Raw genomic sequence first — 11274 nt, 5'->3', positions numbered from 1 at the left:
ACTAGTCTTCAAATTCTTCTTACCTTTATGCACAGAGATTTCATATTCCCCCTCAGAAGTAAACCAGTGCCTACATCCCATGTCTTGGTGGAGACTCCTATCCTTTGGAATTCACATTCATTAGTTGTCTCTGAAAGTTGACAAGAGCTATGAAGCCTGTCCAACAAGTTTTAGAAATTGTTCTTAATGTGGCAATGCTTTTCCCAGCTGTCTGCATCCCAGCCAGAAGCCAGAAGTGTCCAGCCATCTACTCTTTGCTGATCTTTTCTACTCTCTCAGCTAGTCAAGTCCTTGCCACCTGGACCATTCTTTCGGATGACACAGTTCTAGTGTAGCTCACTGACTTAACTTCAACTTGGATATCGCCCTCTTCCAACCAGTCTTTGGTAAGTATCTGAGAATAAGAGGGACAGACATCTTGATCTTTTATCAACTTTGATTGAAAATAATTATTTTATTATCAGTTGATTATTCAATCAGTTAGACTGAATTCCTGTTCTGCACACACACCCATGCACTCCTACAGACTCTAAAAGCCTGTTTTCCAGAGTCCTTCTTCCAGAGATGAGTTTGAAAACAGGGCAGGGAGGTGAGGTGAGACTGAGTCGGTGACCTTGGGAGCTAAGCTCTAGCAATTGTACACTACCCAGAGCTGGCCTCATTTCTGTGGTCGAAAATGAGACCAAGTATCTACTCCATCCATTCATGAGAAGTAAGATTTCTTGAAAAATGAAACTTACAACAGGGTAAAAGAGCATGCTTGGAGCTGTGACAGACAGCTCAGGAGGCAGCCTGCCCAGGATCCAATTCCAGCACTGTCACTGACAAGCTTAGAACCTCAATAGTTTCTCTACCTCTCTAGCTCTGTTTCTATGTCTGTAAGGTGTGGACATATAACATTTACCTCAGAGGCACGAGTAACTCCTACAGAAGTGCTAGTAGTTAGGGCCTCCTTCCTATGGCCTAAGTTCACTGTGGAGTGTAGTCTTTCCCTTTCTCAGTACCCATCCCAACCAAGAGAGCTAAGGTTTACGGAGCATTTCCAGTGTGTCCAAAGTCCTACACTAAGAGGGTGGGATTAATTAGCCATAGTTAATAGGCAGGATCAAGAGTCAGAAGAGTTTGCCCTGCTAGCTACTGCCATTGTCTACAGCTCTGGAAGGGGGTCTGCCTGCCTGTAATCTTGCTCTTGGGCTCCCTTCCTTCCACAGACCAGCTCTATTCTTCTGAGTGGGAAAGCTGCCTGCTGTGCTAACTTCACAGGGTTGTTCTCAACCTAGCCACACAGAAGAGTCCTGCCTCAGGCATCGCTGGGGTACTGTCCCTCTGTGGGGAAACTGAGGTGTGTCTGTTCTCACACCCTCCCTCTTCCATGCTTTACAAGACCACCGGAAGCTGGGCAGAGTGGGTGGCAAAGGCAGGAGGATCTTTTGAGTCCCTGCGGATTTTGAGGCCAACCTGTTCTACAGAACAAGTACCAGGACAGGAGGGCTACACAGAGAAACCCTGTCAAACAGAGAGGAAAGGAAGACTTACAACACCAGAGCCCAGATTCGATTCTAACAAACGAGATTAAAACACGAGACCTGTGCTCTGAGCTGTCCTGTGTAGAGAATGTAGGTAGGCAAGAGAGGGCACAGGAAAACCTGAAGGAGGCTAGGCCAGAGTGGTGGGAACAGAGAGAGGAATGGTGTGTTGCTATGTAGGAAACAGAACTGATGTGAAATAGAGGTGTATTTTAATGTGGGTCTTAACGGAGAGGGAGATGACAGTAATGGTTTCCTGGTAGTTTAGCCCCACACAGATTTCTAATGGAACACACACACACACACACACACACACAAAGTCATGGCTCATCCTCAGGCTTCATTGAAAGCCCAGACAAGGGGATAGGTGGGGGAAGAGAACACACACACACACACACACACACACACACACACACAAAGTCATGGCTCATCCTCAGGCTGCATTGAAAGCCCAGACAAGGGGATAGGTGGGGGAAGAGAAAAAAGTGGGACGGAGCATTGATCCAGGGGCTGTTACACAGGAGATTGCTAGCCCTGGTTTGAGCCAGGAGATGCTGAAAGGGGGGCAGTTTCCGACTGGACTTCCCACCCACGCCAGGCTGGACGTCTGGCATCTCTGGAGCACCTCGAGGTGTTGGCTCTCTGCCGGCGTGTAGGGTGCGGCGCCGGCTCATCCCCTCCAGCCCTGACTCGCCCATTGCGCCGACCCGTAGGGCGGTGGCTCGGCGTGGTCCTTGAGCCAGCTGAGGGAATCCAGGGTCCCGGGATCAACGGTGGCAATGCACTTGACTCCCTGGGCGGCAGCTGACCCTCGCTCGCTTTCCCTTCCCACTCCTTCTGGAGAAGTGTGCGCGTAACCGTGGCCGGGGTGATCGAGGTGTGGAGAGGCGGGCAGCGGGCGCGTGCGCGTGGTCGTTGCGTGGGCGCTGCTCTGTAGTCGGAGCGCATCAAGTGTGCGTGGGTCGCAGCCGGCGCGTGTGCCTGCAGTCGCTGTGCGCCGGGCGGGGTGCCGCAAGTGCTTCGGGGCGCGCGCAGCCTCGCGCGGGCGGAGCGAGGAGGGATGCGTGCGGGAACTTTTCGCCCGCCCCGCAAGTCCGGGTCCGGGCGTTCAGAGAAGCTGTCCTCCGCAGCCAGCCCCGAGTGCCCGCCCCGCCCCCACTTCCGCCTCCCGCCTCTTCCTCGTTCCCGGCTCCCAGGGCCTCCGGTCCCCAGGGAACCCCGCAGGCACAGCCCCACCCGGCCGGCGTTGCTCGCTCCCACGCCCCCGCCGCCGCCTGTGGGGAGCGCACCCAGCGAGCCAGCGGGGCTCAGGCGCTGCAGGTAGGGGGAGGGAATGCGAGTTGGGCTCAGGTGCGGCGGGCCGGGTCTCCGCAGCACCGGAACGTGGGGTGCCCTCCTCCGCCCGCCCGGTCTTCGCCCACGCGCCAGTCCCCTTTTAGGGAATTCTTTGCTTCTTGCCTCCTCCGGCGCGGGTGGGGCCGGGGCAGAGGGCGTTCGTTCTCCATTTCCCGGTTCCTGCCCGGGTGTCAGCCTCCTGTCTCAAAATCCCTACTCTTCCCAGTACCTATGGTCGGGTAAACAACTACCTAGCTCTGGAATTGGCTCCGCAACCCACCGTGGGCAATCCCTTCAACCTGGTAAGACCACAACATCAGGGGGAGGGGAGGAGAGAGGAGTCTGGGTGGCCCCTGATCACCAGCAGCTCCCTTGCGAGCTCACCTCCCCTCTCTGCAGCTCCGCAGACCGCCCCTGGGGCCCTGGGTATTTTTAGCGTGTGACCTGGGCGGCAGCTCTAAGAGCCTTTCTCCGGAGTCAGCGTCAGCGTCTCCCTTCTCCCTGGCCAGCCGGCAGCCACATCGGCTCCAAGCACTGACTTGGACCTGCCTGGTTCATTAGTTTCGGATCCCTCCTGAGTTACCCCAATACTCGAAGACCTGACCAAGAGCTGATATATACTGTGGCCAGATGAGGCTTATTGGAGGATGACAATTTGGTCCTCACCCTAGAGATTCCCCAGCTCCTGATGATGGATGGGTTCAGAGTAGTGTATCAGGAATGAGAACGAACGCACAGGGCTGACCCCAGAGCTCTGGTATTCTGCAAAACTCAGTATTGGGAATCTAGACACTGCTCTGAACTGTACCCAGTGCCAACCCTTCTAGTTAGTGACTACTAGCTTGGGAAATAAGCCAGGCAGGTGTGTGAGAGGAGGGAACCACTCTGAGAGTTCAGAGGACAGGTACCCAATTCTCTATAAATCGTCCTCCTTCACAAAGTTTTGTCAGATAGTGTTTGGGGTAGGTAGGATGATACCTTCAGGTGGGAGCCCTGGGGCCAGAAAGAGGCAGAAGCAAGTCAGGAAGTTAGGTCTTTGCTCTCAGAGAAAGGGTTTGGAGGTAATGAGGATTGTGGTGGTGGTGGTGGTGTGGTGTGTGTGTGTGTGTGTGTGTGTGTGTGTGTGTGTGTGTGTGTGTTTTGGGGGCAGGAGGTATGGAGGAAGAAAGTTGCTATAGTCTTTCTTGGGCTTTTGTAAGGGATGGGAAGAAACAGTTATAGCGCCCCATACTTAGCGACTATCTCACCCTATTCTTCCCTGGCCTTCAGAGGAGAGCTGGGTCCATGAAATGGCCAGCCCCTCCCAGTCTCTCAGAGGGCATGTAGGCAGTTAGCCAGCATTGGCAGCCTTCATTAACGGCAGGCTCTTGTGGTGTCTGGAACTGACATCCCCTTTGTGGAACCTGGGCCAGCCCTGCCGATATCTGGGTCTTGAAATTTGTAGGATGAGTCTTGTTTCTCAGAAGAGAAAGAGGCTGCTGAGGCCAGAGCTGTCCAGACTGGAAGCAAAGGCTCTGTGTTGCTGGCATGCCAGCTGTCCAGCCGCTCCTTAAGCTCAGACCCCCTTCACTTTCTTTCTCTTCCCAACAGGAGCTGACATGGACCCAAATCCACGAGCAGCCCTGGAGCGCCAGCAGCTTCGTCTCAGGGAGCGGCAGAAGTTCTTTGAGGACATTTTACAGCCAGAGACAGAGTTTGTTTTCCCCCTATCCCATCTGCATCTTGAGTCACAAAGACGTAAGTTTCAAGTTCTAAGGAAGAATTGGGGTAGGTTGGAGAAGATATCCTTGTGGTTCTCAGATCTTGGGCGCCAGCTCCCTTCCTGGTTTTGTGACCCAATATACTCTGAAATTGGGATCTTACAGGTAAGTCTGATCACCCTCTTAGCTCTAGCCTGGTCTGTGTGCTCCACTTCTTCCTTGTGTACAGCCCCCATAGGTAGCATCTCGTCTATGGAAGTGAACGTGGACACACTGGAGCAGGTGGAATTTATTGATCTTGCGGATCAGGATGGAGCAGATGTGTTCTTGCCTTGTGAGGATTCTCCACCAACTCCCCAGATGTCTGGTATGTCCCTTTGCTTTGGGGACCTGGGTACCATTTGGCCAGAGCTGGCTATTTGGGCCAGAAATGAGGTTGTAGGTCTGAGCAGGGAAGAATCTTAAGTAGAAGTTAGAAGTAAGTGTTTCTGTTAGAGAAACAGCTGGCTGTTCTGGTTTAGGGAAGTTGACTCATTGGGGGAACTGGGATATAGATTTCTCAGCCAAAGTTCTAGCAATGGCTAGCTATATTTTAGCTTTAACATTTTTACATTTGTGAGATTAACATAATTACTATCAGGTTTTTTTTGTTTGTTTGTTTTTCAAGAGAGGATTTCTCTGTGTAGCCCTGGCTGTTTATGAACTCATGGAGAGCCACCTACCTCTGCCTCCCAGTGTGTTGGGACTAAAGATGTACATCACCATGTTATTTTAATAATTTGTTTATTTTTATTTTATGTGCATTTGTTTTCTACCTGCATGTATGTCTTTATGAGGGTGTTGGATTTTGGATTTGCAGACAGTTATGAGCTGGGATTTGAACCCAGGTCCTTTGGAAAAGCAGCCAGTGCTCTTAACTGCTGACCCATCTCTCCAGACCCTATAATGTTAAATTTTACTGAATAATTTACTAGGCTCTTAATATTGTGCTAAAGTACTTCACATGTTTTCTCTTGACCCTAATATTCTGTCAAAGTAAGGAGTAGGTGCTTCATTTCATAAAGAAGGATGCCAGAGGCTAGAAATGAGTTTATAAATACAATTTACACAATATGCTTGCCTGGCAAGTATTCTTAACTTTGATTTTAGCACAAAAAGAAGAAGAAGAAGAAGAAGAAATAAAAGAAAATTAGCTTTAGAGAAGTTCACTTGCATAGGCAGGAAGTAGAAAGCTGATACTCAAACCCTCTGCCTGGCTCCAAACCCTGTATGCATACCATGTAAGACTCATACTTTTATTTTAAACTGTTACAGGGACAAGTAGCTTCTGATAACAGCCCTCAGGAAACAGAAGCAGGACAGATGATCACAAGTTTGAAACCAGCTACAGAGCAAGACCCAGTCTGAGAAAAAACAAATAGTTCCTATTTCCTGGTGGCCTCCCAGACATTTGATACACATTCTTAGGACTTTACCCTAAAATCTTAGAAATGCAGGCGTCCCTTTCACAGGAAGAGGGAAAATGGCTTGCCTACAGCTTTCCAGGATGAAATGAGGTAGAGCCTAAACACTTGAATTAATTCAAAGTAAGATGGTGTGGTGTTACGGAAGGGGCTGGAGGTCCTAATTCTGGCTCCTCTAGCCCCTCTGTAAATCTAGACAGGTGGCTGCCCACCTTCTGTACGTTTTTCTGGCCAGATGTGTATCTGAGTTCTCTAGCCCTGTATGTAGTCCTGACCTGTTCTTCTCTCTGGGCAGGAGTGGATGGCCATCCAGAGGAGCTGAGCCTGCTGGTACCCACATCAGACAGGACCACGTCCCGGACCTCCTCCTTGTCCTCTGACTCCTCCAACCTGCGCAGTCCAAATCCAAGTGATGGGGGAGCGGACACTCCCTTGGCACAGTCTGATGAGGAGGATGGGGATGATGGAGGGGCAGAGTCTGGACCCTGCAGCTAGCAGTGGGCCTCCTACAGACTGACCGATCTGGCTGTTCTCTACAAGAGGAGACCCTAGGTCCAGCAGAGCACTCTGGAGAAGACCTGACACTTTACTTACATCAGCACCAAAGGGAGGGAAGGATGGTGGATGGTGTGCCTGAGAGTTAGACTCCCTGCTTTACTGCTAACGCTGTCCCGCTGCCACGCCCCCACAGTGCTTTCTTCTGAGGTAGGATTTCCAAGTGAGACTCTAGAAGGTGAGGTGGGACAAGATGTCACTGTTTTCTTAGTCTCCTCCTGCCCCCAAATGATCCTGTAGTCTTCCACTAAACTCTCCTAAGCCAGTGTCTCTAAGGGAAAGTTCTGAGGAGGTCCTTTTGGGGAACAGGATATGGTATAAGTAATAAATAATAATATACCACTCATTTCACCTCATTCTTCATATTGCAAAGATCCCAACCCCACTGTCATTAACTAACTAGTGTCATACATGTCTCCATCACTCATCTACTCCATTTTGTCAGGGAATACTTAAGGAATTGCATATCGCCGCAAGGCATCCGGAGTAGAGTTTCGAGTAAGATGAAGTACTTTCCTGTCTTCACAGAGTTTACTGTTTGGTGGAGAAAATCAGGTAAATATCAGTCACAGTATAGTAAGTAGTGTGATCTAGTCCTCTGCTTTTGGGAACAGAACTGACAAGATGGTTTCTTAAGCAGAGATCTGAAAGACACAAGTAGCTAAAGCGAGACGGAAGGAGAAGGATCCCATGGGGAGAAGCTTCGGCCTTAGAACACTACCTGGAGAGGCTGGGCTGGGTGTAGGGCTCATTCATACCTAAACTCCGCACGTCAGAGGTGGAGGCAGGGGACGACCTTGGCTTGATAGTATATTTGAGTCCAGCTTGGGTTTGAGACTATCTCACAAATAAAATAAGCAAAAAGAAGAAAGGAGGAGGAGAAGGAAGAAGAAAGAAGGAGGGAGGAAAAGAAGAAGGCAGCTAAAGAAGCTAAAACACACCTGGTTTGCCTAAATTGTTGGATTTGAAAATATACAGGGAGAGGTAAACTTGACAAAGGTCAGATTGTGAAATGCTTTGAAGCCTGTATTAGGTTTCAGTTTGACAGCTAGTAAAAGATCATGACTTAAGATACAAATTTATTTCCTTGTACCCAAGAAGCCAAAAATATAGGGTTCCTTGGGGAAAGGTTCATAGTAACTGAGCACCAAGCTGCTTTTTGGTTGTTTTCCTTAGCCATTCAAGGCACATAATGTCTATTCTTGCCCATGCCTCATGTGTAGGATAGCTGGCAAAGCATTAGCCAGCATGACATTGAAAATGGCAGAAAACAAGATAAAGTGGAGCAAAAGGCACACCCTGAGGTCTGTTGTCAGGGCACAGCCTGGGGTCTGTTCTCACCTTGAAGTTGTAAGAAATGGTGCTCACTTACATCTCATTGCCCAGAATTTTATAACAGAAAATGTAGCATTCTAAACATTTTAATAGACACTGTGACACAGCATTTTCTTGAAGAGTAAATTCTAGTAAATTTGGAAAGACAACAACCCTTTCAAATCACCAAATTGCCACTGCATCAGATTCCAGCGCCACCTAACATCTTTGAGAAACAGAGTCTAGGGGGAGGCTGAGGTATATCCCTTTTTATGACGAATTCTACTGTCTCAACTGGTCAGGGTTTTGTTCCTAAGGAGCAAGAGGATAGTAGTTTAGCAGTTTACATGGCTGGAGGCCATGTTAAAGGGTTCGGATTTTCTTGGGAAAGACTACAAGTATTTGTGTTAACCCCAGAGATGCAAGGAGAAAGACCACCAATCCAAATCACGATCAAATTAATTAAAGCAAGCTTTTTCTTCATGTACCCAGGCTGTCTCCCTAAAGGCAGACTTCAAGAGATCAGCATTGGAAATGGGGAAGATAAGGATTTTATAGCTCAGGCGTAAGGCATTTCCAGACTGGGGATTTGGTAGGCAATAAATAAAGCAGAATAAAGTGGTCCTAACAAGGTAGTCATAACAACAGGCAGTCATCACAACCTTTAGAAACAAAAGTAGGGTTCCAAGATGGTCACTACTTTTTGAAACAAGCATGGTTGCTGTTTCCTGGGACAGGCCATATAGAACCATTTAGAGTTAAGGTTACAGCTGATGTACAACACAATCTTTGAGAATCAGATTTAGTCACAAACAGGAACGAGTGAGCCTAGTTGTTGTTCACTATAAGATGACGTTCAGGCCTAAGATGGAGGCAAGCTGGTTATCATTTGGACTTGCTTGTTTAAAAGGTAATTCTGACTATAGTTTAGAGAATACAGTAACCTGAAAAACATAACAGATCCAGTAGGCTGTAAAGATCTCCCTTCTCAGGCCTAAGCAGGGCATAAACAAATTGGCATTTTGTCCCATAAATAGTATGTGCTGGTATTTAACAATTGTAAACCACAAATACAGTATTCACCGACGAGGAAAAAGTCGCTTCTGTCAATGGAGCTTAGTGTAGTGAAGCCCAGATGTAAATTTGCAAGGATGACTAGTGCTGCCAAGCAGCCAGCCTATTCAGAGAGGTCACGGGGAGTCTCCTTTGAGGAAGTGACATTGGAGCTGAGATCTGAATAATGAGTAGGAATAAACTAGAAGAGAGAGGCTGGAAGGCCCCGTGAGGCTGATAACAGGGATCAAGTGCCCTGAAACCAGAAGATTGCATTTATCAAAATGAGAGATAAGAGTCGGGGATAGAAGTGGTGGGGTTAAGAAAGGTGGGAGGTTTAGAAGACTTTGGAGGCAAACTTAACACACCTTTTCATTGGGTGAGTTTGAAAGGAAGGGGACAAAGGCACAGTGTCGTTTCTCCCTCATGCTACAGGACAGTTGTGGGGTGTGGGCTGAGATCCCAATAAACCTGTTTAGATGGATTGAGTTTGAGTGTTTTCCATACAGTTGAGACCATGTGGTTAGCAGGGACCTGGATCCCGAAGAGTGAAATTTGGGTAAAAATGATTAGACTGAAAAAGTAAACACACAAGCCTTAGCCAATGCATGGGTGGGAGTGAATTTGCCCAGAGAACGCTGAGTGAGAGAAATGTTGGGACCTAGCCTTAAGGATCTCCAGTTTTTCACATTAAAAAGTCATTAGACACCCCACCTCCCCATATCAGACACTCTGTAGGATGAACGACCTTTAGCCTAAGCCAAAGCTCCTCTGGCTGGTTGACACTGCTTACAGCTTCATGTTTCTTCCCCCAGGAAATCATTTTAAAGTTACTGTTTCTAAAGATACGAAGAAGTTTTTGGGGTCTCCAAGGAAGTTAGAGTGTCCTTCAGCTCTCTCCCGTCTCTGTGAACTTGGACCATAAATACCTTTTGCCCAAAAGTCTCGGGTTCAAGTTGAGATCATCTATGAAGTTGGGCCAGGGACCCAGCTTCGTGTTAAAATTTCTTGTAATTTGCTCCTGTTACAGATAACAGTCCTTGTCTTGTGCCCACCTTCCCTGAGCATAGCGAAGCTCTACTTCCTCTCTTGATGGGCTCATCTGTGCCTCTGAGCCCACCCAAGCTCTGACAGGGATCTTGGGACCACCCCTCTTTCCTTCAGGGTGAGTGATGAGAAGCTGTACTTGCTTGGTTACCCTCAACATTCTAATAAATCTTTTCCTTCTCTAAGGCACAATGCTAAGATTGTGGAGTTTGGGGCAGGAGCCTTCTTGGGGGAGGGATCTACAGTACTCTTGAGAACTAGAATTGTTTGAGAGTCTCTGGGAAATCTCCAGTTGAGCAAGTATGAGCCCCAGTTCTGTCTGGAAAAGACTAGGGTCTGTGGGACCACCAGACCACTTCCTGGTAGGGACAATGATCTCTCCTTCTGCCAAACCACAGAGGGCTGGCTAGCCTTCAGAGGCTCCATCCACAGCTGACTGTTTCCTCAGGCCACACAGTATCCTTGGAGACAACATGTAGATTTAGAGCCAACTCCAAATTAAAGGGCCCAGCTTTCAGTCTTCCAAGCCTCGGTGTGGCTTTCTATGGCAAGGCTTACTGGGTAGACATCCTGATGGACTCCAAAGAGGGGAGAATCATGCCATAGAGGAAACAGAAAGGATCACAGGTCAGCAGAGTCTCTAAAACCATCTGGAACGGTCCTCAGGTGTAATGGTAATATGAGGCCAGCAGGACTGTGGTACCAGGTCCATTTCTTCATTCACAAATGACTGAGTTTACCTGCAATGTGCTGCCATTTACACTGACAAAATCACCAAGTTGGCGCAGAGCTCTTCCAGGAGCAGACATGCCGCAGATTATGAAAGTAGAGTATAATGAAAAGGACGCCATGGTACAAGTACATGGATGACTGGCCTGGAGGAGTGGGAGGAGGGGGAGTGGGAGGAAGGGGAGTCTTCACAGCAAGAGGATGGGCCTCGGATGATGGAAGCAATTCAGGAGGAAACAGCATAAACGGAAATAATCATGATGGCGGCTTCCTTTGTAAAAATTTATTTGGAGGCTGGTAATGTGGCCATTATTTCTGGCTCTGTCAACCACTGTGAGCTTAAATTATCTCAGTTTCCACATTTTAGTTTTAGTTTGGGACTTTTTAAAAATACTACACGAAGACAGTCCTACTTAGCTGATAGGGTTGTTTGAAGAAATGTAGTTTTTAATCTTCAACATGTATATAATTTATTATATTAATGATGATTCTGAAAGTAGTTTTTAAGTTTTTTCTTTGTAAATGTATATCCATTGAGCCCTAAGGGTGCAA

At 48.1% G+C, this 11274-nt stretch overlaps 1 protein-coding gene across 1 annotated transcript; it reads left to right on the top strand.

Annotated features, from left to right (window-relative positions):
* Nucleotides 1–2478: 2478 nt before the first annotated feature.
* Nucleotides 2479–10125, top strand: DBNDD2 (dysbindin domain containing 2). Its single transcript, XM_080925475.1, is given in 7 exon segments — nt 2479–2725; nt 2728–2764; nt 2766–2831; nt 2833–2846; nt 4452–4598; nt 4791–4928; nt 6320–10125. Coding segments are annotated over 7 exon segments (741 nt in total). The 5' UTR covers nt 2479–2586; the 3' UTR covers nt 6520–10125.
* The last annotated feature ends 1149 nt before the right edge of the window (nt 10126–11274 follow it).

This window comes from Micromys minutus (genome assembly GCF_963924665.1).
Source record: "Micromys minutus genome assembly, chromosome: 11".
NCBI classification, from domain to species: domain Eukaryota; kingdom Metazoa; phylum Chordata; class Mammalia; order Rodentia; family Muridae; genus Micromys; species Micromys minutus.
The sequence above is the reverse complement of the archived record's forward strand: the minus strand, read 5'-3'. Positions and strand labels throughout refer to the sequence as shown.